Source organism: Haemaphysalis longicornis, unplaced genomic scaffold (genome assembly GCF_048455015.1).
Source record: "Haemaphysalis longicornis isolate Haplotype H1 unplaced genomic scaffold, Haemaphysalis longicornis Haplotype H1 scaffold_1, whole genome shotgun sequence".
In the NCBI taxonomy this organism is placed as follows: domain Eukaryota; kingdom Metazoa; phylum Arthropoda; class Arachnida; order Ixodida; family Ixodidae; genus Haemaphysalis; species Haemaphysalis longicornis.
In genome coordinates, this window is record NW_027526203.1 from 364658859 (window position 1) to 364686564 (window position 27706).

The 27706-nt window shown below is 50.0% G+C and overlaps 2 protein-coding genes across 2 annotated transcripts in view; one reads left to right on the forward strand and one right to left on the reverse strand.

The window, feature by feature from the left end:
* LOC144171173 (uncharacterized) overlaps positions 1-27706 on the reverse strand; it is a 166043-nt gene that overhangs the window by 138135 nt on the left and 202 nt on the right. The gene's annotated exons all lie outside the window — the stretch shown is intronic.
* Positions 10622-19895, forward strand: LOC144171157 (uncharacterized). The gene is made up of 3 exons (XM_077700967.1): positions 10622-10850; positions 14442-14600; positions 19611-19895. The coding sequence occupies exons 1-3, from the start codon at positions 10644-10646 to the stop codon at positions 19773-19775; spliced, it is 531 nt and encodes a 176-aa protein (XP_077557093.1). The 5' UTR covers positions 10622-10643; the 3' UTR covers positions 19776-19895.

The window sequence follows — 27706 nt, forward strand, 5'->3', positions numbered from 1 at the left end:
AAGGAATCACTCTCAGCAGCTGCATCGGACGAAACAGCCAGCTCGTCGAAAAGGACGGGGCATGTGATGAAACATTTTGTTCTTCCTGCGCTTTCAGGTAGAGGTCCTCGAGAAAGGGAACTCTGACAACGCAAAAGTGTTCCGCACAGACGCCCTTATGAAAGGTCCGCGATCTCCTGCCTTCCCACTCAAGTCGGCCATCAGCTGCTTCCTTGCCAGCACGAACGCCTCTGGCTGTTGCGATTGCGGATTCATGGTCACAGCCCTTAAACTCTTCAGTCCCAAGAATGCGGAAATACAAAAATCTTTTGTAACACACTTTTAGTCGATTCATTATCCATAGAAATAAACGCAAAAAAATTACAATAGCAAAAAAGCAAACGAAAGTAATAAAATTTGATGGTTCCCATTTGGGTACTCTGGGTTTCAGTGCGTGTGGAATGCAAGGACCAATATTTTCAAAATTCTACAATGCTTCAAAAATGCTACAAAAATGCTACAACACACTTTTATTTGGTTCATTATCCATAGAAATAAGTGCAAAAAATTAACATAGCAAAAAAGCAAACGAAAGTTATGAAATTTGATGGTACCCATTTGGATACTCTGGGTTTTCTTACCCTGTGAACGCATTCGAGCGCTCGCGTCGGTGAAAGCCATTTTTGCCGTCTCGCTCTTCAGAGATGCCTTAGGGAGCCTACATGCTCCGCGCCTTCGTCGACGACGGCGCGGCGCATGTAGGCTCCCTAATATGCCTGGACACATCGCGCCACCTAGAGACGCTTAGTGAAAGCAAAACCTGCTTTTTGCGGGGAGACACGCGCTAATTTCGAATGGGGGAAAGCTATAGCCTTTATGGTTGTGGTACCCATTTGGGTATCCCGGGTGCCCCGTCTGTGCAGCAGGCCGCAGTACAGCCAAGTGAACTGGACAGATTTTACGAGACGAGAGGCGACGCAAGTCGCAAGCCGGTAGCCGCTGCTTTCGTTGAGGCAAGAAAAGCGCATTGCCCGTACCTGCTGAGCATCAAGATCTTCTGTTTGCGGCTGTTTCTCATAGGGCTACCTCACAGCTCCTTGCGACGCAGCACATCCACCGGAGGCATCGCTGAGCAGAGGAAAATTTCAACGATCGGAACGGAACATGTCAACACGCCGAACCATGTATTTTGAGGCAACACTTAACGTTACGTTCGCATCGAGTAGGGACAGCGGGTAGGTTCGAATGTACTTGCAAGCAGGTCATGCGTGGGCGATTGGAGACAGCGACAGGCTGCTTGTTGGCATGCTCAAGGATCAAGGCAGTAAGCGCATGCTTATTCAGCGCGAAAAGTCCAGTACACTGTGTTGCCTAGTTGGGGGCGTGGAGGAAATGCATATCATGACTTTCAGATATTACCTTCCGAAACAGTCGGTGCGATGCCATCGCGCCTCCATCACCTTGAAGAGTCATCAGTGCAGGAGACGCATTACTATCGAGGCTTTGGGTGTTCCCCAAGCACCCTAATCTCACCCCTGCTGACGTTCGGCTTGCAGACGTTCAAATTGAGGAACGAGTAAGGGTCCTTATTGGCTCGGACTGTCGTCGGGAAGAATATTGCGCCTTATCCTGCACCTGTCTGCAGCCGGCAGATGTTTGTCGTCCAGGGTCCCGACATTGGCAACGGTAGCCGCTGCCTATCAGAACCGTCGTGCGCAGGGTTTATCGCTCTCACAGAACCTCTCCAGTGTCGAATGGCGAAGGATACGAAGGATATGGGGCGCCTGAAGCTATTCGCATCATGGAAGCCTCAGAAGGTCGCCGAGGCCACAGAACAGTTCGAATATCGAATCCGCAGGCATAACGGATGCTACGAAGTTCCGGTCTTAATTCAAGAGCAAGGACTGGGGGTTTACCAAGACCACTACCAGCTTCCAGAGCAGCGACTGGGCATGCAGCTGAGGCCTTTCCGCAGCCGGCCAGACTTGCCGCAGTACCGCAAGACGATACGCGATTATTTCAAAGAGGGCCGCGCTGAAAGAGTGGCCACGTAAGATAGGACAGAAAAAACATGGCCGCGTATCTGCTCCTTTCGCTGCAGGTGTCGACGAAAGACGATAGTCGACTGGTGCGCTGCCAAGTAAATGCCTCCCTTTCTTTTCGCTCACATCTCATTCTGTTCCTCTCCTGTCTCGTTCTTCCCAATATAACACGCTAAAGGTTTGCCCAAGAAAATTTAAATTTTCCGCGTTCCACTGCTCCAGCCGGGTGCCTCGATGCCAGCGCTGCCGCACAGCGGAGACGCGCGTGAATCGAATGCAGTTTGATGAAGAACGTCTTTGTCCTGGGAGAAAGTGGCATATTACGGACACGTAAGAAGACATCTTCTCGAGACAAGTTTAAATAAACAGTTCTATTCAGTGGTGCTGGGAAAACATGGAAATTAGGTCCTTGTAAAGTCTGACACGAGACATAGTGAACACATAATCTGGTGAAAACGAACCAACAACCATAGTTTTGAGGTGCACACTTCATTCAGTAACACCCACAAACACGGTCTGGCCAAAAATGATAACACAAGATTTGGCAAAACATCGGTGAGGTTGACTTGGAAAAAAGGGCAAATAACAGGGTGGGTCGAGTCGCGGAAAAAGAACCGTGCAACAATGCGCCGTACAAAGAGATGGGCTAAGCCCAGCCCAGCCCGCCAGCGCGGACTGGTTTAAAAAGGTTATCATGCCTCATTGGCTCCATGGTAGACGACCACACAAATGTTTCGAAAACCCGATGAAACCGCTGTGTGTGACCCCGAGCGAAAGGAAGAATTCGCATTACATAGATCAATTTCGATGCCAGAACATGTTACATGCACGGACCCTTCCACGTGCGAAGCAGTTTGGATTTGGAGAGGTGCGCATGGACGTACAAAATTGCACAGAAAGATTCTGCACCCCTGCGTCTAACGACGACGATAGTTGAACGGGTAGCTTTCATCGTGAGAAATCACATATCGAAGGGTCAAAGTCAAAGCCTCTGCCATCAAAAGTCCAAAGTGCATACGAGGCAAAGTGAAAGCTAAACGAATCCAAGTACAAACTCGGGCGAAAACCAAGGAATTCCTCACGAGAAAGCTTCGCGTACAACCATCGTCGTCGTTAGACGGAAATTGCTCAATGGGTGCATAAGGGTTTATTTTTAAAAATGAGAACTCGGGAAGAGAACGATAGGAAAAGGTAGGGGTGCAGTTGGAATATGAGGAATGGGAGGACAGAGAGGAACTGATTGATTGATTGCAGGATTTTAACGCGCCGACGCAGCGCAGGCGATGAGGCGCGCCGTAGTAGAGGGCTCCGGATTAATTTTGGCCACCTCGGGATCTTTAACGTGCGCCGAAATCTCGTACACACGGGCGTTTTTGCTTCTCGCCTCCATCAGAAAAGCTGCCACCGCGGCGGGGAATCGAACCAGCGACCTCGTGCTCAGCAGCGCAACGCCTTAACCACTGAGCCACCACGGCGGGTGACAGAGAGGAATTATAATCAATTATTAAAAACGATAGTATTTCCAGTGATACTTAAACGCAAAATGATTGGTCTGTCTGTCTGTCTGTCTGTCTGTCTGTCTGTCTGTCTGTCTGTCTGTCTCGTCGCAGCTCTCGACCACTTGACCTAGGAGACGTCTGCCTTATTACCACCTCGCATGCGGTTCCTGACTGACTCCCAAATGGCGCTACGTGAGCTACGGAAACCGTTCTCCGATCACCCTCTGGTTCATCAGATTCAACATATGATTAGTCTGCTTGCTCGAAATGGTACCTGTGTACGTGTTGCGTGGATACCGGGACACATGACTCAGGGTTGCGGCAACCAGGCTGCCGATGATGCAGCGCAGGAGAGTCTTCAAGAAACTCCTCCACTGGTTGGTTGACAGCCCTGCTCCCCCGCTCTCCCTCAGGCAACAGCTGTATCACGCTCGTCAGGCTAGGCACAACCGCCTTGCCGCTGCCACATAGAGGTTTTCTGCATAACGCCCCATCACTAACTCGTCCTGCCGAAGTTTTTATTAATAAATTTCGCGCCAACGCTGCATTGACTCCCCACATCCCACGCAAATGGCATCACCCGACCGGTGATCCTCCGCCTTACTGCCCATATAGCTACGCAGCTACAATAGCAAATCTGGCCCACCTTATTTGGCGCTGCTCTGAGTACCAATTCTTCCGCCCCATCCTGCTGAATTCCCTACCCAATCCAAGCGAGATACCCCCCACGACACTCAGCGACCCCGAATTCCCTGCTGCCCTTGGGCGCTTCGCTCTCGAGAGTGGCCTCGCAAAAGTAGTTTAGGCGGGGTCTACCACCCCTATCTGTGCATTCAGGAACTGACTACTCCTCTCCAGGATCTTCAAATGAACATCACCTCGTGACCACCTCTCCCTTCCTCTTTTCCCCCTCTCCCCTTCCGGCCCCTGGGCCCTCCTTGTGTTAATAAAAGACTTTCACTCACTCACTTACTATCCAGTCTTGTCATCGTTCGTTCGGTTGTGACGACGACGCGGCTCAGCCCAGAGACGGCCGCCAAAGGGCTGCGCCCTAAAAAGAAAACGGTGGGTGGGCTCCTTAGTTCAGGACGCCGCGCGCCGCCGCTGCTCGTTTGGGTTGCTGGATCAGGCTGCGCTGCTCATGCAGGGCCGAGATAGTCAACGCGCGTTCCCACTGCTCGGGGTTAGGGGAATAGACAGGAATAGGTTGTTGAGGTCACTTGATAGAAGGTGGGCAGTGGTGGCAGGAATTTGGCTGTACGGGCAGTTATACTGTTAGCATGAAGGGGAGATGTGGGAGAGGATAGTGGCGTCATAGTATGTGGAGGAGTGTAGTCGGCGCCAGATTGTGATTCTTCGATGGAGAGGGTAGGGTGAGGCGGGGGATACCTTTGGCGAGTGTGACGGTGGTGCGATAGGATGTAGGTGAAGCAGGGAGAAAGGCGATGGAGAGTGGCCGCCGTAGAAGCCGAGCTGCCCGACCCTGTAGGGAACGCTTCGAAGTGAAACTCGCGGGCCGCAGCATGCGCTGCTTCATTCTCAGGCAGTGGGACATGCCCCGGGTCCATGCGATGGTGATTGTAGGTATAAGTTCGGGAATGGCACTAAGGATCTTGAGCGCTGCCTGGGTATACCTCCTCCCAGTAAGTAACAGCGGCAGGCTTGTTGACAGTCGCTGATAATGATTAGATGGGTGGTGGGTGTGTGAGTGGCCGCCGCGAGGGCAACGGTGGTGGTTTCAGCATTGGTTGAAGAGACATGAAGGAATGTAGCTGCGTTGAGAACGGCGCCCTGGTTGTCGGGGACTGCCAGGATCGAGCGGCGGTACGGTGGGGTTCAAACAAAACCCTGGGACGCCCCACTTCCAATACCAATCAGCGTAAGGATGGTATCACGAACAAACTCATTCGCAACCACGACGATGAAGCTCAAGAATCCCTTCTCAATTTTTTCAACCACTACTGGCAAGCAGGCACCCGACCTCCTCAAAGGCGAGACGCAGATATTGCCCTCATTGTTGTTCCTCCAGCAATCTGCGGCGCATTTCCTTAGCGTCGCGCTTGGGAAACTTCTGGGACATATGGTGCATTCCCGGCTTACTTCCTACCTCGAAACTAAAGATATCTTTCCCCAAACCATGTTTGCTTCAGAATCCACCTGTCTACTTAGGACGTGCTCATCCAACTCAAAGAGGAAATTATCGACAACCTGAGCAAGACTCACCCAAGCCCCATCCTCACCCTAGACGTCCAGGGCGCATTTGACAACGTTACGCACGACGCCTTATTGCAAGGGCACCTTAACACGCAATTCGGTCCTCGAACCTTCGACTACGTGCACTACTTTCTCACTGGTGGAACAGCAACTGGCCGTCTTGGACCCTACAACTCCCCTACTTTCAATAAGCCAGCCAAAGGGACTCCCCAAGAGTAAGTCATTTCCTTCTTGCTATTTAATCTCGCACTCTTGATCTTGCTAAACAACTTTCTACGATACCGGGTTGCGCACTTCCAAACGCTTCGCTGCACTAAGCACCACGTGACATGTCTGTTTGCGTGGTGAAGAACGGTAAATAAATGTCGTCATTTTATTTATTTATTTATTTATTTATTTATTTATTTATTTATTTATTTATTTATTTATTTATTTATTTATTTATTTATTGATACTGTCAATCCCTTCTGTGATTTTTACAGGAGCTCAAACAATACTCAAACAACACATGTCGAACAAATTTTTTTTACAATAGTTAACGAAGAAGTATAACGATGGTTGACACGAAGTATAGAGCTTGCAGTAGCACAGAAATTATACAATACAATAGAGGCAAGAAAGATAAACGGCGAAGAAAAGATAGCGCTTGCTCAGAAGGTATCGAAATCAACACAGAAATTATACAATACAATGAAGGCAAGAAAGGTAAACGGCGAAGAAAAGATAGCGCTTGCTCAAAAAGTTATCAAAATCACACATATCGGCGCACATTAATAGCGTTAATAGCGTTAGCGTTAATAATCGGCGCACATTAATTGGCTGCGCCCTAAACCTAAAGCGACCTAAAACATACCAAATCACTATTAACCAAAACAACACGTTGACTTGAGTTTAAAACATTAAATTTAGAAAAAGAAGTTCAGCAATTAAACGAAAACTAGGAGGTAGGCCTGCTGGGGCTCGAACACAAGCCGTCAGCGCCAGTACATAGTTCTTTACGTCGAGGCCACGTAGCTAAAGCGGTTGGCTCCTTTTAGCAGGTGCTCAAAACAATAGCGCGCGCAGGGACATCACACGTGACGTGTGTGCTCTGTGCACTGAAGCGTTAGGAAACACGCTACCGGGTCTCCATCCGCCTTTTCCGCGGACGATATAAGGATAGATAAACAAATGTCCATGAGGCTACCCGCAAGATGCCCTGCATCAAGCTATCGACCTCATTCTTCAATATCTCGCACCTCGCGTTCTGACTTGTGCTTCCCAGAAGTCCGCTGTCTTGGTTCTCGGCGCCAGAACTCGTGGTCGGCCCCCAAGCATCACACAAGATCCCCAAGTTGCCATCCAGGATACACTGGTGCCGCAAGTCAAAACACTCCGAGTTCTTGGCGTGCCTTTTCACACGAATTGGTCTGCAGCAGCCATTCTTCCCCAACTACAGGGCACAACAGCGCAACTTGTCCACCTCAGCCGGCGAACGTGTACTCACAAACATGGTCTGAGGGAACAACTTCGCCTGCCGCCTCGTCCACGCTCTACCCCTTAGACGCCTAACATACGGCGCCCCCTACGTCCGACTCAAGCCTCAAGAACAGAGCAAACAAGATCCACTCTTCCTTCGGGCTTACAAGATCGCACTGGGCCTTCCAGCTTTCACCGCCACACAGAAACTGCGTCAACTGGGGCTATGCGTAAGAAAACTGAAGGAGTAGGATGCATAAACGGAATTTAGAGATGAAGGAACGAGGCGAAGAGGGAAGGGGGGGGGAGGAAGAGGAATGACAACAGAGGAGGGTGGGGTGAACGGATGGGGGAGATTGGGGGAGCCCAAAGTCTTGGTTCTTGATAGGTGGCAAGACCACTGTCCGTCCTTCGGCGATAATACAGGCGCAGGTGGATTGAGGCTCACACTCGGTACCATGACCGGCAGATCAAAATTCAACAGGACATAACCTTCACGAAGTACAAAAAACGCTTGGCAACCAGCTTTCTTCCCGAAGCCAATTCCAGCAGCGACGACTCTGAGGGCGAAGAATCCGTGTATGACGCAATGCCTGTTCGTCCTGGTTAAGGATCAGAAACTAATTGTTTACTATTGCAGACATCGAAACGGCACTTGTCAGTTAATGCAGGAAGTTCCGTAGGCAAGGGCGGCAACACCCAGGCGACGTTCCGCAACTTGAACGAACGACAAAAAGGAAAATTGCTGGACGTACTTAACATGGTCTGGACGAGCTGCCTCATGGCTGAAAACTAGCGTCACTCCGCTGTATATCGTATTCCAAGCGCGCCAATCCTACTGATTGATTGGCAACACCTGGCCCATTTCGCTCACGTCTATTGTGTGGAAACTACCGGAAAGAGTACCGCTCACTAGACTCAACGACTATTTGGAGTATACGTGAAATCCGAGTTTTTTACCCTGGCCAGACAGGGTTCCAGTAAGATGTTTGACAGGATGCACCTGACTAGGGCGAAATTTAATCGTTGACACCGACGGCGCCGCCAGGCACCCAGCCTCCAGGTGGCTGTCGAACTACAGACGTCCTTTGGTGCGGTCCGACATGACAACCTGCAGACTCTGGCTGAGACAGATGCAAGCCCCCGTATCCAGAACTTTGTTTGAGAGTTCCTACATCGTCGAATCTTTGAGTTCGCTGCATCAACAGTGGTCACCTCGCTGAAGATATTTCATGCTGCCAGTGTGGGAGTACCTCAGGGGGCTATTATTATTTTATATCGCCAGCCCTATTCAACAGCGCGATGGCAGACTGCCGCGGCACTGAGTTAGATGACACCATGTCTCGCTCGAGTGCTACGAGAATGACGCGACCATCTGGGCCACTCCACAGAAATGTACCATGACCGAAGACAAGGTGAATGCTTTGCGAGCGGGCCTGACACCCTTTCAGAACAAATCAAACCAACGGGTAAGCAAGTTTCCTCAACCAAGACGCAATAACTGGTCATTTGGGGCTGTCAAGTGGAGCGGGCCTAGGTCCAGCTGACCATGCTTGGAAACTCCATATTGTGACCAACAAATGGCTAGACGTGATTCTGGGCATTCCCTCCAGCGAGAATAGTACTCCCAATGAATGGCTATTGCAGCCACGAAAGTCGTGAAAGTCAGTACTTCACATTATACAGAGGATCGACAACCGCTTCAGCGGTGCTTGCACCGAAGTACCGCGGACGCTAGTGACTACGGTCCTCAAAGCAAAGGCGTGCTGCGGAGCCATTGACATTGATCTCACGAAGACACAAGTGCGCAAGCTAAAAATCTTGCACCCAGACTCCATTCGGATGGTCACTGGTCTCTTATGTCACGCAAAAATTGAGTATCTCTGCATGTACGCGGGAATTTCCTCAGAGGACACGCTCTTCGCCAGAAGTGATAGCAAATCCTCCAGGCGAACATCTTTAACGCTGGCAGGCATCATGCGCCTTGATGATCCAGAGATCCAGAGATTGGGGGTATCCAGAGATACCCCCAATACCGCGCAAGACATCACCGTGGGAGGACAGGCTCGTAGCTCCACCTAAACCACTACAACGGAGAACGAACGAACAGCAAGCAAGCGCACGTTGCGCAAACAGCCCCACGCTACCGGAAATAAGAGTGTACACACACGCCGCTTGGAACCAGGAGGCATGGGAAGACAATGTTTCTGCGGTCGCACCCTTTGGGTCATATAGAAGGTTACAGGCGTACAACTGTTTCCATAGTACCAGCACAGATCTGTAGTTGTACGCCTTGTGAATGGCGATTCTCGTGGTACGCACAAAAGCGGCGCGTCGGAGCGTAACACGCGCCGGGACATCGAATAATCACCGGACTGTGCGACAACACAGAAGCCATCCAACAGCCCCAAGGACGAAGAACTTATCGGCTCAATGTTCCACTTCATAATATAGAAGTGCGGAACACAACTAAACAGACACAACGTCCCAGCACACACCGACTAGGTGCCGGCACACGCGGGCAGCCTGGAAAACGAGGTGCCCAACGTAATGGCGAGCACGCAAATTGCCACGCTCCAGTCACTTCCGACCACCCGGCTCCCTCATTGATTGACGTCGACCCGGCCATGCTGGCTGAGCACGAGATAACAAGAACAAGGAAACATACCAGACATCACTACCCAAAATGAAGGCTTACAGCGAGGGGCGTGGGAGCCGTCCTGAACGAGGGCGTGCTGGACAAGTGACGCTGCCCATTAAGTTGGCGGCCCGCAATGACCAAGCAATACACGACGTCTTCATGGCTCACGCCGACCCACCGTCCTCACGCTTGTACTGTAAGGACTCCACACATAAGCAGGACATTCGACACCCCCTGCGGGACTGTGGGGGCCTCCGCAACTCCGCGCCCGACACGCCCGACATGGGCCATCATACGAAATGTGGACGACGCCCAGGAATGGCAGTCATGCAAAGGAGACATTGTTCTCCTTGTAGGAGTTTGCGGAAAAATCGGGCGTGTCCCGAAGAGTTTAAGGAAGTCCTTTTCCACCTCCCAAACAATCGCCCCTTTCTCAAGGCACTGGCGAAACTATGACCAATAAATATCTATACATTCAATGTATTTCGCGTTTAGATTGTGTGCCGTGTGGCTGCGCGTGAGCATTTTTCCGAGCCAGAACAAGTTGACCGAAACTGCAGCAAGCGAGTGCTGAAAAAATACAGTTGTCCATGAATGCCGAATTCATTAATAAAAATAAATGCTGAGAACTACGTGCGGAATTTTAATACCAATGCAAAAAAAAAAAAAAAAAACCGCCGTGCTTATGACATATTTTCCACTGACTGGGTGCATGCCCCGTTTACGAGACGTGTCAACACAGTGAAGCCAAGCAACCGAGCCAAGCCAGAACAGTGGTTCCTCCTCGTGCAGGGCCGGGCGTTCTAAGAGATGGCGACGGGCAAGCGTGAAACGCTGCTGTCGTGCCCCTACGATCCAGGGCATATTGTCCCCATCGGTTGGTACCAGAGGCACCTCGAAGAGTGCAGGAACCTGCACACGAAGAAGGACGAGCCACCGACCGTAGACGCAGCGGACTTGCATTCTGCAGAGAACTGGGCGAAGAAGATGGTCCATGTGATTGTGGTGGACCGACAGGCAAGTAGACGCTGCGTTCCTAGCAAACGACCTTTGTCCAGTCCAGAGAGTTCGGCTTGATGCTAGCGCAGGAATATTGTGACATTGTGTTGCTAGCAAACAATGGTGTGTTTTGCCTGAACGGTTGCACAAGATTTATTTATGCCGAGGCGTTCAATGCTCTCTTGTTCCGCGATTTCGAGAATCGTCTTGCGGCTACGCCAACGACATGCACGTGTCTTTAGAGCGCGAGGCGTTCAAGAGCGCGAGGCGCTCGTGTGTGCGCGCTTGTTTGTTTCTTTCTTGCATGCGTGCTTGCTTTTTATGGGCGGCTGATGCCAAAAGAGGCGTCCGCCTGTGGTCGAGCGCGGGACAAAGTAAAAAGGCGCCGTTCTCCATTTTGAATGTCGCTTCTTTTGGTCCGCTGCAATGGGGATGCCGCGTTTATCCTGGACTCCCGAACGCCGGGACGTCAATAATGTAGTAGTGTTCGGGTCATGAAGACTATCTGAAGAGTGAAAGTACCGTGCCGAGATTCTCCACCACGAGCGAATACGTATACCGCCCGATTCTACACCATCTACCGAGACTGAATGACGTGGAGGACGACTAGTCGCATCACGGCTTCCGTCATGAGTTCGGGGCTTTGTTCAAAATTCCGTTCTGTGAAAAACCTCAGCTTCGTTTGCGCTCTACATCCACAGGAAGGAATGGCTCATGATTTCACAAAGCAGTTCACCTCACTGCGTCCCTCTCATGATACCTTACCCGGAGTAATGCGGGGAGGAAAAAAAGGAGACAGTATGACGTCAAGCAGCCCCCGTTCGCAAGCCCACCAACGTTGACGCCGCCCCCTCGCTATTTCGGAAAAGGTTAGGCCTCCTGCTGATTTCCCCTGATGAAAACAGGGATTATCTATGTAAAGAATGAATGCTTTGAAAAGGCGGTAAGTTGCATAATGCGCACAATCCTGAAGTCAGCTCACAGTTATTCAGTTGGAGTAAAAAACATTGCACTCCGCCCAAAACCATGCATCGCCTAGAGTGACGGAGCTGATCCTGCTGCTGGACACAGAGAGCAGCCGGACTGGGATTTCTTAAAGGGTGAATATTTAGGACGTCATCAACAAACTGTTCCTCAAAAATTAAGGAAAATGCTTCTAGAAACGTACATACCTCTGTTTCTTTCCTTAAAAGATTAGTAAAAATATCAGGGAAGCTTGAAACCAAGCGCAAGACTTTAATGGCGAAGCTGTTGTAGGTGAGCATTTCCGGACACATATTTAAGTCTAATTATCGTTGTTTATTTGCATAGTTGTGGTGCTAGTAATCGTCGTCATATGCATCGAAGAAGTCGTCGTCTTCTTTGCGGCAAGTGGTGGATGCAAAATTATCTTTAGCGTCGTAAACTTTCTCCAGCTCAACTGGAAAAGCTTGAACTAAGTCAGGCAAGGCTGGAACCGTAGCGAAGCTACATGATTTTTTCATACGTGAGCACTGTATACATATAGCCCACATCAACATGCCTCTGTTCAAGTTTGGAATTGTTCATTTACATGTTCCATCGTTGCTTTGCACTTTGCTAGTAGCAGGGATCGTCATAAGCATCGCTGTGGTGGTGTTCAAGCCCAGCCTTACATGCGCGGTACCGCATGACGACAGTGGTCGTGTCGGGAATGCTCGGCGATCGGCGCGAGGTGCGCCCTCCCGAGCGCTCCGCATTTTCTTGGTATTTTAAAGACGATAGTCTTTCTTGGGCTACTTAAACCCAAAAATTTTGGTCTGTCTGTCTGTCTGTCTCTCTGTCTGTGACTCGATTCAGCCACCCGGCCAAAGTAAAATTGATATTGCGCAAGTCTTATATACTCACAACCAAATGTAAACGTCTAAGCCCGGTTTATATGTTCATACTTGTCAACTTTTTTGAACAAGAACAATACATTACGCAAATATAAGACAGGAAATTAGTACACAACAGATATTTACAGTGTTTCTTTATTAAAAAATTCATGGATGCTTGATTTTTCGATAGCAAATGATATTCTACATCTACTGCAGAAAACTGCCGCCTCCTGACGGCATATGAATAATCACGCCGCAACAGCAACGAAAGGTTCCTCTAGCTAGGTTCCACGTTCTGCCTTCTAGTCGACCGCCTCTATTCACGCGTGTCTCCGCCGTACTGCAGCGCTGGCATCGAGGAACCCGGCCTGTAGCAGTGGAACGCGGTAAATTCAAATCGCCTTGCGCAAAACTTTAGTGTGTTTACCTTGGGATGAGCGCGACGGTACAGGAACAGCATGAGAGGTGAGCGGGAAAGCAAAGGGGGGCATTTCCTTGGCAAATGTCTACAAAGACGATCGTCTTTTGACGACATTTGCTACGAAAGGAGCAGATACGCGGCCAATTTTTTTTCCTACAACATCGAAATTACGGCTTGTATAACAGCCCTCTTGCTAAAAAGAGAAAACAGGTTGGCACATATAGACGCCGTATTTCAAGGTTGAATTTATGCGAAACGCGGAACCTATTTTTTCACTGTGTTTAAGTAGAGCATTTCTGAAAAAATGTAAAATTACTAAAGGCGTGGGGAATATGAAAGTGTTTCGCGCTTTTATGAAAGTAGATATTGTCTGCAAAATTGTTAATATATTACCTGTTTAAAAGTAAACTATCTCTGCATGAATGAAAATATGAAAGATTGTTTATTCGAGAGTGTTATTAAATACATTTTTTGTGAAATTTCGGTATTGACCCCGTTTTCTACAGGCGCCACATTTTCTAAAAGATTTAGTTCCCCACATGATGAAAACATTTGAACAATTAACCATTTATATTATGTGTTGTGCTCAGTCGGCATATACAACAAGCATAATATCACTGCTTATGTGGAAACGCTGCATTGGGAAAGCCTAAATTTCTGTTGCTGGATAAAATCACAAAGTAGCCAGGCGATTGGTAGAGCATCTACTTTAGGGATGCGCGAACAGTTTCTGAAAGCGGCCCACCCGTCAAAAGTGCCCACACGCAGGCAACAAAGGCGTGCCGTACCGAATCCATGGAACAGATAACGGAAGTAATTTTTCACGACTGCACTGCTTGATTATGGAGGAAAGATGTCTATTGAAGCAAGGGTGAACCGCACTAAAGGTTAACACGAATGGGCGACACACTTGCGACACTTAAACTGCACATCCTAGTTTTGTATGTATTTCTTGCTTTTGCGTTAACTTCCCGCGCAGTTTACCCTTTTTTAAGTATGAACACAACTAGCCCGACAAACTTTGATGCTGTCTGTCTGTTCGTCTCCTGGTATAGTTCAATACCGATGACAATCTCTTTCTGAGCGTACTATGCGAGAAAGTAGACGCCCAGGCGATGTTTTAAACACTCCCGATATAATCCGAGTAAATACGGCACGTGTTCATTGTAGCGAATTATAAAAAGCGTTAAGTCTCAAGAATGACGAGAGGATACGGCGAAAGGAGGGGAGTGAGGAGCCCCCCTTGTTTTTGTTTTTTTTTTAACTGGGCCCTCGACACTGTTAATCCGGCCCTGGCTGTCTCGCGTTGCTTAATCGTTAACTTTCACATTTTCTCTACTGGCTTTACAGTCGAAGACTTCGAAGCGCCGATTGGATACGCACCGAAACCGACTGATGGAAAGCGTGGGAGATTGCATGGTGACGAATGAAATGATCGACCTGTCCTCTCAGCAACGATGGGAGACCTCGATGGAAAGGCCTAGGGAAACGAACGACGCACTCGCGCAGGTAAGCACGTACATTGACAAGTTGCGACGAGGAGTGGTACAAGGCAGTTTAACGGCGGGTAAACCTGGGCCACTACGCCAACATGCTGCATGCAGTCATAGTTAAATAGTTACCGTCGTCCAGCGACGGCGCCGACGGTGAGAAGAAAGTGCACGAAAACCCGTACAATGATGAAAATCTATGCAACGTGACGATAAAACTCGGTGATGACGTGGACACGCGCAGTATAATGACGGCGAATCAAAAGCAGAGGGAAGGAGTTATAAGCTCACATATTGCGAGCTTGCAGCTGATGATGATGATGATTACGGTTGTATTTTTTTTTTTTTGGCGCAAGGCCAGCTGTGGCAAAGAGAGCTTTCAGCTGTACTTCGGATGAAAAGCGTTGTAAAAAACTCTTTTTATACCTCTGTCCACTATTTGGTTACAACGTTCTCTCTTCTTTATTCATGAGATGGCATCTCCCTCAATAGTTTTTGCATTTTCAGGTGCTCTTTTTACGTGCTCTTAATTTTTTACTCACAGTGTGTGGGCACGCTGTGAGAAGGGTGCCGGAAATTTCCTTACCACCTGCTCTCCTACCGATGTTACTTGAAGCTTCTCTGGGGCCTGCCTCTGTTCGCCGCGGTATCGCCACCCTTTCCCTCTTTCATAAAATTTTTCATTCTTCACTCAATGCAGCCCCTTACATTCTCCCCTCGGCATGCATTTCACACCGAACTGGCCATTCCCTTCAAGTGTCCCGCTATCGCACGAGAACTGTTACTCCTTCCGCCTCTTCTTTTTTTCCCCGCGATGCCAAAGATTGGAACGACCTTCCCGGCTGCATTGTTTCCACCACCTGTCCATCAACTTTCATAGCAAATGTTGCAACTCACCTGTGTTGCGAAAACTAATGTGTTCAAAGCTTTTCTGTTCCTGCGTATCCGCCCCTTATGTAATACCGCCCAGTGGGGTCTTTAAGAAAATAAAAATGAATGAATGAATGAATGAATGAATGGATGAATGAATGAATGAATGAATGAATGAATGAATGAATGCGGCGTCACTACCAAACCTTCCCCAGCCTCCGATCAGCAAAGACCGTATCTGAACTTGGCTTCCCTTTCGCCAGATGTCGCTTTAAAAATTCCTCGGGCCACTTAAGCCTGCTCACGTGCTTTAAAGGCGAAAGCCCGGGGATATTTATTAACAACTTCTTTGCTTCAACATCGGAATGCCATCGCCATCTTCGCTTTTCAGCAAGATTCGTTGACGGGATAGTTGGTCCGATACTTGAAAATCCCTGAGAAATGCGCAGAAGGACGACACAGAAAGGGTGCAACAGGACGAGCGCAACTAACAACTGATTTGTTAAAAGGCTTACGCCCCGAAATACAGGACAAAGTTGGCGCATGTGCCAAACATACATATGTAAAACGCCTAGAAGACATGATTCATCGTTACCCCATCGTCATACCCTGTTAAAGTCGTGCTTGTAGGGTGTGACGATGGATCATATCTCCTAGGCGTTTTACATATATATGTTTGGCGCATGCACCAACTTTGTCCTATATTTGGGGGCGCAAGCCTTTTAACAAATCAGTTGTTAGTTGCGCTCGTCCTGTTGCACCCTTTCTGTGTGCCGTCCTTCTGCGCATTTCTCAGGGATTTTCAAGTCTTCGCTTTTATTTCCTTGTCATTTGGCGCGGATAAGTTCTACCGACTTCTTTTCTGCTGCGCCGTGTATGAGTCTCTTTCTTCGCTCTGATATCTTCGTCTTAGGGCACGGCTTATGTCAGCTGGCAGACCGGCACGCGTCACATCTTCCTTAAAATCACGCTTCTGCGCTGCTGGTGGGTCTACTCAGGTGCCGTCGCGTTCCGTTGTCACGCAGCACGCATTATTCTACAACTTTTACGTTCCAAATTCATAGTTTTGGGAATTTCGTGGAGCGGGCACATTGCCCCTCAGAGCTCCGGATTACTGCCCAATCCCCCAATTGTGTATACGGCACAAGGAAAGGAACGAAAACGACGACTACAATTTTTGTTCTGCCGCTCGCAACGTGCTGGCATATCACAGTCGGGAGCCGATCGGGATGCTATAAGCACCGACTCGAAACCAATCGGATCACCCATGCGTTTTTTCTTCGTCTCATAGCTTCACAGCGGGGGCCATTTTCTTGACGGGAGAGCATCAGCAAGGGCGCTTCTTCGCAGATTGGGGCACGTATAAGGCTCTCGTCTTAAAAATAACGCCCTGGTTTCTCGCCACTTCGCTCCTCAAACGTTTCTCTCGCACTTTGCTTCTGTATCGCGAACCCTGCAGTCTCACTGCGTCTCCGCATGAGTGGACCAATAAAGATGGCGTGCCAAGGATGATCACTGCTACCCTGACAAAGACAAGTCTTGTCGAAACGTTGGCACCGGATTGGCGCGGCGCTTTGTTCGTTCACAGTTTCGCGCGTCTGTGTCAATTGGTAAGGCATCCGACATGTAATCGGGCGGTGTGGGCTCGATCCCCACTCTGGACTCGTGTTTTATATGCAGAGCATTTCAGTAACTCACGATGTCACCCGCGTTGACGTCCGTCGTAGTCCGCACCGTTGTTGTCCGCACCCCTCCCCCTACACCATATAAAAAAATACTATCCGGCGCCTGGTTTCGATCCCTCGACCCTGCGGGCGGAACGCAATGTACATGGTGCTCTACCCACTGCGCCACAAAGCCGACACAGAATGGGAGGCTACGAACGCGCCTTTCATTCTTGACTCATTCAAACTGCGTCAAGAAGCTGCTGATACAACGCATTCACTACCACCAACTCCCCAAACACTAAACGTTAACGCAATACACCCACCCCCTATGCGACGCATTTACTCGAGTCCCCCTCGCGGGGAGATGGGCCCAATTTTGAATGCGCCTTACTCTCGCCATGAAAAACGGTTTAAATACGGAGGGAGTGAAGAGGGCGCGCTACCCCTCTCTCACATATTTATGCTTTTCTAGTTTGTGCTTCCTTATTGCTGGCTTTTTCTCTCATGTTTCAATGCGCTTTTCTCTCTTCCTTCTCCCTTCCAATCTTAAACGTATGTCACCGCCCCGGTACCTCAAGTGCTTAAACTGTATATAAACCGCTTCCATTCTGTAAAATATTACTCTTGATAAAGGACGGTCCCCGTCCGAAACGTCGATGTAAAGTTATGTTTTCGAAGTAAACTTGTTATGTTTTTTATTGCGCCCCTTTTTACTATTTAACCTTCACTAGCCTAACCGTTTATCTTATATATATATATATATATATATATATATATATATATATATATATATATATATATAAAATTTCATGTGTGTGGGGGACAAGGAGGCGTCCCCCTCTCACCTAGGCAAAACCCTGATCTGCACGGCTTGTGACTAGAGCACTCTGCCTTCTTCGACACGATACTACCACAATCTCCCTTTTCTGCCAGGACCAACGCCAGCGATTGTGTGCATTTTTGTGCTGCCTTCTTTGCTAACCTAACCTGGACAGACGACGTACCTTAGTTCTCTTATCCCCGCTTTGTGCTTTAGCTACTTTAATGTGGCCAGATGGTCCCCAGTTTATCTGGAGCCCAGTTAGTGGGGGAAGATTCTGTCTACTTTCACTGCTGTCACGCCAATAAAGTTACCCGTCACCGTGGGGCTGTGGAATTGAGGGCTAGTATGCCCACGTGTCATGGGTTCGACGCCCCGCAGCGGAGGTCGAATTTCTTATTACAACGAAAAACTAGGGCTGCATACGGCATCCTGGCGCATGTTAAAACGCGCCTGGTATACGTGGGGTGTGTCGTAGTTGTACCAAAGCAAATTTCCACTACAGTCAAAATTCCTCCTCGCCGATATTGTACAGCTCAAGCGAAGGTGTAGTGTCGACACGTAAAACCCCAATTAAGAACACCAATTTCGAATCTCGCACCAGTTAGAGGCCACAGACAACTAATATGGTCGATGAGGCCGTCTGGGGTGTCTATTAGCGTGGTTGCCTATTTATAACTACGTTGTGGTGGAACAGCGCAAACTTTACGGACGAGAGAAAAACAAATCACGAGTGCTGTTCATCTCTAGACACGTAAAGTTTGCGCTGCTTCATCGTAATAAATTTAAAACAACTGGCCCAGTGTCAAACACAGTATCGAGTGCCGAAACAGAAACGTAACTGAGTAGTGAAGTAATAAAGAAGGCAACCAGAAAAACACTGATATAGCCCTTTTACACATTACCCGCACTTCGCCTGATGAGATTTTTTAAAGGAATTTGGATACTATAGGATGCGAAGGAGTAGGTAAATTTTGATAACACGCCTTCAATATTTCCTACCGCAGTACCTAACAAAGTGTATGGACTGCTAGGAAAGGTGGAATTTCACGAAACAATTTATTATGCTGTGTTAACAGTGCTAAACAAATGAAAGACAAGCATGTTCTTTCCTCGCCTGTTACCGGCACTGTTCACTCGCCAAAATGCGCCCCACAGTTTAATAACAACTATGAGATTTCAATCAGTGGGTGTCGAATTACCGTGTTTCGAAATGAATTTCTGATTTTCATAGTCAACCGCGGATAAACTTGCTACCTGAAGTCGACGCAATTTTATCTGGAGCTCTATCAAACTCGGCGGGATATCTAAAGTCGGAACTGTAGCGAAGTATCGAGGAAACACTAGTGTTTCCTCGATACATCGCTAGTTGGCGAGCACACTATCGAAAGTGAATTTTCTTTACGCATCGTGTATGGGTATACAACATTGTGTTTCTGGGGGTATCAAGTATCTTTTTTTCGAAAATACAATATTGTGCATCGAGTCTAGACCTACCACACCAGTTTACGTTTAGGCTTTCGCAAAGATACGGACAGTTCTGGCATTATTTTGTCGCTGTCATATCGAATTTACTTTGCAACACAGCATTAGACGGTATGTGACGGGTGATAATGTATCATTGCGACAGCTATGACTAGGACGATGAACTAACCTTTCCAACGTTTTCCAGGGGAGGAACCCTTACAAAAGACGTGAAGACGGGGATGCCAGCTCGGCCACCCATGATTTCTGGCGCAAATACGGGGGCACTTCGCTGGTGTTCGCCGGAAGTGACCTCTTCTACCGCCCGAACGACCCACGCCTTGGGGGAGGACAGCCGCACGGCGGCAACTAGAACCTGAACTCATCATGCTGTGCATGAAATAAAAGTTCAGGCGCCTTGTTGAGCATGAGTGTTGTGGTCTTTATTGTGGAGTATTTGAGGCAAATGTCCCAATGTATGCGCAGCCGCTTTGCACCGACTCGGAAGTCGAAGGGGCGCGACGAGCACCCAAAAAGCTCTTTGCCCAGGTTGCGCTTTGTGAAGGGATATCCGGCAGTATACTCCGCTGGAAGAGGACTGACTGCAATGGGTCGCACAACGACACCCTTTAAAGGAGACTTTGAACCAACCACATTGCAAACTTTTCTAGGAGAAGAACGCTATCGAAAACAATGGAGGAAAACATAACTCGGCCGACTATGATAACTGGCCCGACACCGACGGTATGTTTGACAGAATGGCGACGTATGCCGCGCTATAGACGTACTAGCCAGTGCGTCGTGAAACAGATGACGCGGCATTGGCACTGGTGGTGACTGACGTTGAAAAGCATAGAAAACTGTAGGCATTCAAGTTATGGTGGTATATACGTGTAGGATTATCCTGCTATGGGAGAGCAAAAGCTCTGGATTTTCGCTCTGGATTTAAAAAAGAGTAAGTCAAGGAGAAATTATCGCGCCAAGAATCGTTACAGCATGTATGGAAGGATTACTCAAGAAGCTCGACTGGGATGAGGCGGGATTACGGATCAATGGGGAATACTTAAGCCTCTGGAGATTTGCGACGACTTAGTTCTGTTCAGGGAGTGTGCAGTTACAAACACCTGTAAAAATATACTTGAACACAAGGCTTAGTCGTACAGTTAAAGGGTAATTGAATAAACCGAAATTAATGCTAAATAGACACTCAGGCAGCCAACTCTTCACCCCGGGTGAAAAAATGCTAAAACAGGTGGACGAATATGAATTCCTCGGACAAGTTCCGTGCTAATCCCAAACATGAGAAGGAAATCCGGTTCAAAATAGACATGCTCATCGCAGATATCGACGAATGGACCTCGGCCATCAAACAGGCGGCGTCCGAAGCGACCACAGAGCTGGACACTGATGATGACATACAGCAAGTGGACAGCAAGCTGGCCCACATGATAGAAGCGCGACAGTCGATGCAGCGTCGGGGGAAGCGCCAACGGCACAAACGCAGGCTCCGAAAACGGGTGGCGGAGCTTGGACGAGCCATCGAGAAGTACAGTCAAGACCTGTGTACCCAGAGGTGGTACGCGGCATGCAGAGCTGCAGACGGCCAACTCCACAAGGGTCAAACCTGGAAACTCCTTCGACATCTCCTGGACGACACGTCGACCCGGGGATACCAACAGCACAGACTGTCCCAGACCATGTTCAGTGCAATCAGAGAGCTGGGAGAGGAAGAAACGGGCAAGCGGATAAGCGCTAAGTACCTGCCTAGCACAGCAGCCGAACAACACGAAGAATATCAAGGCGCGGCCAACCCGACCCTCGATCAAGACATCGAAGAATGGGAGGTACGCGCAGTGCTGCAGGAACTCAACTGCAAATCTGCTGCCGGCCCGGACCAGGTCCCCAACAAGGCCCTGCGAAACCTCAACGACGGGGCGGTCACTGCCCTCACAAAGTACTTCAACCGATGCTGGCAAGAGGGAAAACTACCCCCACAATGGAAGAAGGCCCGGACGGTCCTGATACCCAAGCCCGGCAAACCACCCAGCATTGAGAACCTGCGCCCGATCTCTCTTACATCGTGCGTGGGAAAGGTCCTTGAGCACGTTCTCAGGAACAGATGGCAACGCTACCTAGAAACCGAAGGCCTCTACCCCGACACCATGCTAGTGTTCAGGGAGAAGCTCAGCACCCAAGATGCAATGCTGTTGCTGCAACACGAGATCCTCAACTCGTCCGTCCCCACCCGCGACAACAGGGCGGTGCTGGGCCTCGACCTCCAGAGTGCCTTCGACAAGGTGCGCCACTCGGCCATCTTGGCGCAGGTCTCCAGGCTGGGCATGGGACGACGTTCGTACAACTACATCCGGGACTTCCTGTCTGAACGAACCGTGAAGATCCAAGCGGGAAATTTACAACTGTCAGAAAGGGCACTGGGGAGCGTCGGTACTCCCCAGGGCTCCGTCATATCACCACTCCTTTTCAACCTCGTCATGATCGGCGTGGCCAACCGACTGCTCTCGGAGGTCCCACAAGTCCGCTATACCATCTACGCGGACGACATCACGCTGTGGGTCCCCGGGGGCAGTGACGGCCACATCGAGGAGACGCTGCAGTCAGCAGTGAACGCCATCGAAGACCACCTGGACGGTACGGGCCTCAAGTGTTCGCCGCAAAAATCCGAACTGCTGATCATCCCTCCATCGGGAAGGTACCGCAAACAGGCAATGGAAGACTCCGCGAAGATCACTCTTCACACGAAAGACGGCACCGTCATCCCCAAAGTCAAGACGCTCCGGGTCCTCGGCATGTTACTGGAGGCCAACAGAAGCAACGGCACCACAGTAGACCGACTCATCACCAAACTCGGGACGGCCACCCGTCTCATAAAGAGGGTAGCCACGAGACACCACGGAATGAAGGAAGCAAGCCTCCTCCGGCTGGTCCAGTCCTTCGCCACCAGTCACGTGGCGTACATCGGTGCGTTCCACTACTGGAAAGTGCAAGAACGAGACAAAATCAACGCAGCAATTCGCAAAACCCACAAAGCCGCACTGGGGCTTCTAAACTGCACCAGCACGGCCAGGCTTCTCGAGCTGGGGGTCAACAACACCCTCGAAGAGATTGCAGAAGCTCAACGAACCGCGCAACTAGAACGCTTCTCGACGACCAGAACGGGCAGGAGCATCCTCACCCGGCTGGGCTTCGCAGGGGCAGCAACACCACCCCAGCAGCAAGAAGCCGGAGTCTTACCGGCGGAAACCCTACAAAGGCTCAAGATAACACCGCTCCCCCGGAATGTCAATCCCGACAACAACCCGGGGAGACGTGCCGCAAGAGCCAAGGCCCTTACAGACACGTACGCGAACGATACTGGCGCCCTCTTCGTGGACGCGGCCAAGTACGCAGACAGAAAAGACACTTACGTGGCAGTGGTGGTCAAAGCCACGACCGGTGAAGTGTACAGTGCCTGCAGCATCCGGGCACCGTCGGCATGCCAAGCAGAGGAAGTGGCCATTACGCTTGCCCTCACGGACCGTCGGTGCTCGACGATACTGAGCGACTCCCGCTCGGCAATCAAGAACTACGCCCGCAACTCAGTATGTGCCAGTGCAGTGCGCGTGGTACATTGCAGTGCAGTGAACGAGTCGGTGCCGGCCACCCATCTGAGGTGATTCCCGGCGCATACAATAACTACAGGCAGCGGCAGCAGCAGCCATCCCAACCGCAACGAGACGGCGGACGCCGCCCCGCGAGTCCTTACCAACCGCGCGGCCGCCCCCACCCCCATCGCCTCGGCGGAAGGAGCGGACTGTGAAGACTGTGATATGTGCAGTGATGACGACGACGAAACGGACCCACTACTCGGGTATGCGGAGGTGCTGGGCTGGTACCGGTACGGTCGCCGAACCATGCCCCCGCCCCACCCGGGACTGACACGCGAACAGGCGGTGTTATACAGACAACTGCAAACTAGATCCGTGCTCACGCCGGCGCTTGCGCGTTACGTGTGCCCGGAGGTGTTCGAAAGTGAAGTGTGCAGTGTGTGCAAAAGTGCTAAAGCAACTTTGACCCACTACCTCTGGGACTGTGACCTACATCCGGAAGAAGCGGTCGCCTCTCCCGGGCGACTGCCGGAAGACATAGCTCGTGCAGTGTTATCGCAGGACTTGACAGAACAATTGCAGGCCGTCCAGCGGCTCGATGTGGCTCTTGCCCGACAAACGCGTGGGGCTGAGCCGGCTGGAGACCGGGGGTATACCCCCACAGGTCGACAACGGGCCGGCCTAGCGGGAGTCGGGGAGGCAACACCCCGAAGACGCCTTAACTACGTCGGGTGGCGGGCGACCCTGCGTGGTCCTCCCCGCTACCTCCGCCGGACATTCTCAATAAAGTTTACCTCTCTCTCTCTCTCTCTCTCGGGGGCACTCGGAAGAACTCCCAAATAATTAATAGCAGGCTATACCCCTATCACTGAAAAAGGATGTTGTCAGCCAGTGCGTATATATGGCAAGTAATCATATAAGGGGCAGAAACTTGGCGTCTTACCAAACATTTGGAAACAAAACCTAGGACATCCAACGACGGGCCGTTGAGTAAAGGGTGATGGACGTAAAGCTCAGAGACAGAGACAGGGAACTACCGTTTTGGTGGAGGATATTGTTACGCAAATATAACACGCCATGAATTACAATCATGCGCCTTCATCAGCTACGGAGTTAGAAGAGGAGAACGAGGTTGCGCTAAAGCTAGACACCAGTAGCGGTCCCAGAGGTTGGTTTTGTAAGGGGAGAATTTTTTGGGGAGGCGAATTTTGGGGGGGGGGGGGGGGGAGGAAGGGCGGGGAATAAAGAACTGCTTCCCGCCTTGCCCCAGCTTTTCGGAGGAGGTGATAACCATGACGGCGTGCGCGCGTATGCGGAGTAACCCGCTTGCGCACAATCACATAGCAGCACAGCGGTTTTTGGCTCCCCTTGGGCGGTACAACGGCTGGCTCGAGCCCGCATTTCTGACGGTCGCAACACGTTTGCGACCTCGCACAAGCGGAATGCTTAAAAAACAAAAAAGTAAAAAGCTTAGGACCTCTTTGGGGGAGGGGGAGGGGGGGGGGGATCGTCCCTTCGCCCCCCCCCCTTCCCCCCTTGGGACCGTCAGTGCTGGACACCCGCCATCTTTGAACCACTTTGACATTCGCGTGTGTCACCCGCCGCGGTGGCTCAGTGGCTAAGGCGTTGCGCTGCTGAGCACGAGGTCGCGGGTTCGATTCTTGGCTGCGACGGCCGCTTTTCTGATGGAGGCGAAAAGCAAAAACGCTCGTGTGTACGAGATTTCGGCGCACGTTAAAGATCCCCAGGTGGTCAAAATTAATCCGGAGCCCTCTACTACGGCGCGCCTCATCGCCTGCGCTGCGTCGGCGCGTTAAAACCCTACAATCAGACATCGTGTGTCGCTGGCCGTACACGCCGTGACTATACCTCTCGTAACAATATCATAGTTGAAATTGAGGGGACAAATGGACGTGGGCTGTGCATGCAATGCGACGAAATCACAGCCGGTGGACTGCAGGGTCTCAGAGCGGCTACCGAGAGGCAGGACTCAAAATATGGGAAAACCACTGACTCGATAGAGGGAGGAATTGCCAAAGCTCGGGTGCAAGCAATGGGAGAAACAGGAGCAAGCAAGAAACAGGAGATCTGAGAAATGTGTACTAAGCATATTTTTCCAGCCACTCTGTTATACACCGATCTCCTTGAAAGTCGCATTCCATGTTATATGCAAATGTATACTGCTAGCGCCTCGTGTCGCGCGTTTGAAGACAAAAGCCATGAATGCCCCATTGTGCGATATCCCGTCGTTGCTGGAGTTGCCCGGCACAGAAAGTGGTCGCCGCTCTAACGAGTAAATGATCGAAAACGCACTTCAGTTCATATTCGACTCGGTCCCGGGTCTCCAGCCCAATGCGTTGCCACTGCGCTATCTCCGCTCATTTTCAGCGTTGGAACAGAAGTTAGCCCAGTTCGCGCTGCGTGACAAGTGGACGTGGCGGCACCCGAGTATAGGTATACAGAACGGGTGCACCCCAGTCGCGCAGAATTAACCCTGACTCTGACGAAGCTGCGGCCTGTGTCACAAGTAGGCATGTTGAAGTATTTCGCGCCAAAAAACAAAGAAAACGAAGCGATGACGGAGACGCCAACATGGTGTAGCAGTACGTAAGCCTGTCGAAGTTATCGCGCCAAAAAACGAGGAAACGAAAGCAAAAAAAGACGCAAATATGATGCATCAGCAATAAAGCCGTTGATAAGTATCTCCAGGCTTTTGTCTTCAAAGCACGAAGCAGACCTGAGGGCCCCCCCCCCCCCCCCCCCCCCCCCGAAGGTTTTTTTTTTCTTCTTCTTTGTCGATCCTGGAGATACCAATAATTGCGTTTCGATGATGGCAGCCGCAGCACGCGGCCTACCGGAGAAGGATAGCCACCGGCTGCTCGTAGCTCTCTCTCCCCTACCCTTCCCCTGTTGTTTCAATAAACGCTTTTTTTCGCTCTCTCTCTCTCTCTCTCTCTACTACAGCGATTACACGCGTTAGCGTGACCAATGATGCATTTATTTTGCTTATATCAGGTGTCACGTTTAAGCACGACGCAACGTATGCGTATAGCGCATCATGTCACGCTTTTATAATTAAGGGCGCAGCAATTATTCGCGGACTCAACGAGGAATTCCGTCTATAAAGCTTGATGTGTCACACTTTCGCCGCACAAGAAAAGGCTAAAAAGATTATAAAAATGTACGTAACGCATAAAAGGCAATCGGTTGATTATAACTGACGATTCGCGGTATTGAGGTTCGCACTTGTGACATCTCGGTTGGAATGCAGGCGTCCTACCCGTTGCGCTACTTGCTCGTTTTCATCGACATGACGCCCGTCATTAGAAATGAATGCGGGAGCATCTCGCCACAAGTATACTTCGGAGAAACGTTCCTCGAAGACGAATTATGGACGTCCCGTGACGCCTGCGACAGACTGGGGTTTCGTTTCCGCGTCACAAAAGCCTAGTCGACCACGCCCCGCTGACATGCTACAGCCTTCGTCGGCAAAGACATCACGACTTCGTGCTGTCCTCCGCGTGCAAAGATTCCTTGCGCGGTGGCAAAACTCTTCGTCTCTCTCGCAGCAAGGGGTTACTCTAACATCCGCCGACCGCGCATCTCGCGCCATTGAACGAAATCAACCAGCGCCTCATTTCTCCACGAATCCCCCTCAGTGTACATAAAGCGGCCAGCGCATGGCGGATAATTTGGCGCCCTGGACCAAACGGTAAACGTCTCAATCGACGCAAGCACGAGGGTCACTCAGTATATGTGGGACGTGTCGGACAGCATGCGAGCAAATGCACATGCACGCATAGTTAGATAACTTCCAGGGGAATTTGTGCGTGACTTTCTTTTTTTTTTCATGACTTTCTTGTAGATTCTGAAGGTACAAATAATCTACAATAGCACTATTATACTGAGTACATGTGTTAACTTCACCACATATGCATTTATTTTGCAGGTATAAGGTGTTAAATTAAATGTGGGCACGCTTTTTCGGAGAAGTGCTCGCCAAAGAACGCTTGCTAAGTAAAACAGCCGCCGTGATCTAGAAGTGAGCCCGTAACCCCCAGGGCCCAGAAATAACAATTCCATAGCCACTGAGCTACAGTTGTCGGTTGGCAGCTATTTTAAAAGCATGAAGTTGTCTTCAAAGATAGACTGGAAACAACTATATGTTCCAAATATTAAATGCCCTCTGTGCACGGTATTTTGAAGTATTAAAAATATTTAATGTTGTGACCAGGTAATTTGCATACGCAATTAAATCTGACTTTTCAGATCATAAAACTTGGCTTCTATTATATTCCCGCACGGATACGCTCGGAGGGAGAGAGAGAAGTAACTTTATTAACTTTAGGTGCCCCTAGTCCGGGGCTCCAGTTGTGGAGCCGGGGGCCAACATGTTTCAGTTTGAGTAATCATGCACTCTTGAAATTCGTTGCAAGTGGGCCTCACCACTACACTCCCTAACTACCAATAATCGTGGCAAAATGCGCAAATTTGGCAAATGGCGAGGCCCAGCATGAGATTAGAGCAAAAAAAAAATAGTATCTGCGCTGTGACAACAGCGCAAGGCGTGCATCTGCGCTGTTGTCTTGCTGCACAGCAAGGTATTTGACTTCAGCGAAGTTTCGCTTCAGCGAACTCATTCTCAAGTTCCGTTGAAGTTCGCCCAAGCGAATATCCACTGCCCTCGTACATCTTGCAT

Bases quoted from the DNA above. Each gene is read 5' to 3' on its own strand.
- LOC144171157 (XM_077700967.1), top strand. From the start codon at position 10,644: ATGGCGACGGGCAAGCGTGAAACGCTGCTGTCGTGCCCCTACGATCCA. The intron at 10,851-14,441 runs GCAAGTAGACGC...CTGGCTTTACAG, and splicing joins TGATTGTGGTGGACCGACAG to TCGAAGACTTCGAAGCGCCG. The intron at 14,601-19,610 runs GTAAGCACGTAC...AACGTTTTCCAG, and splicing joins CGAACGACGCACTCGCGCAG to GGGAGGAACCCTTACAAAAG.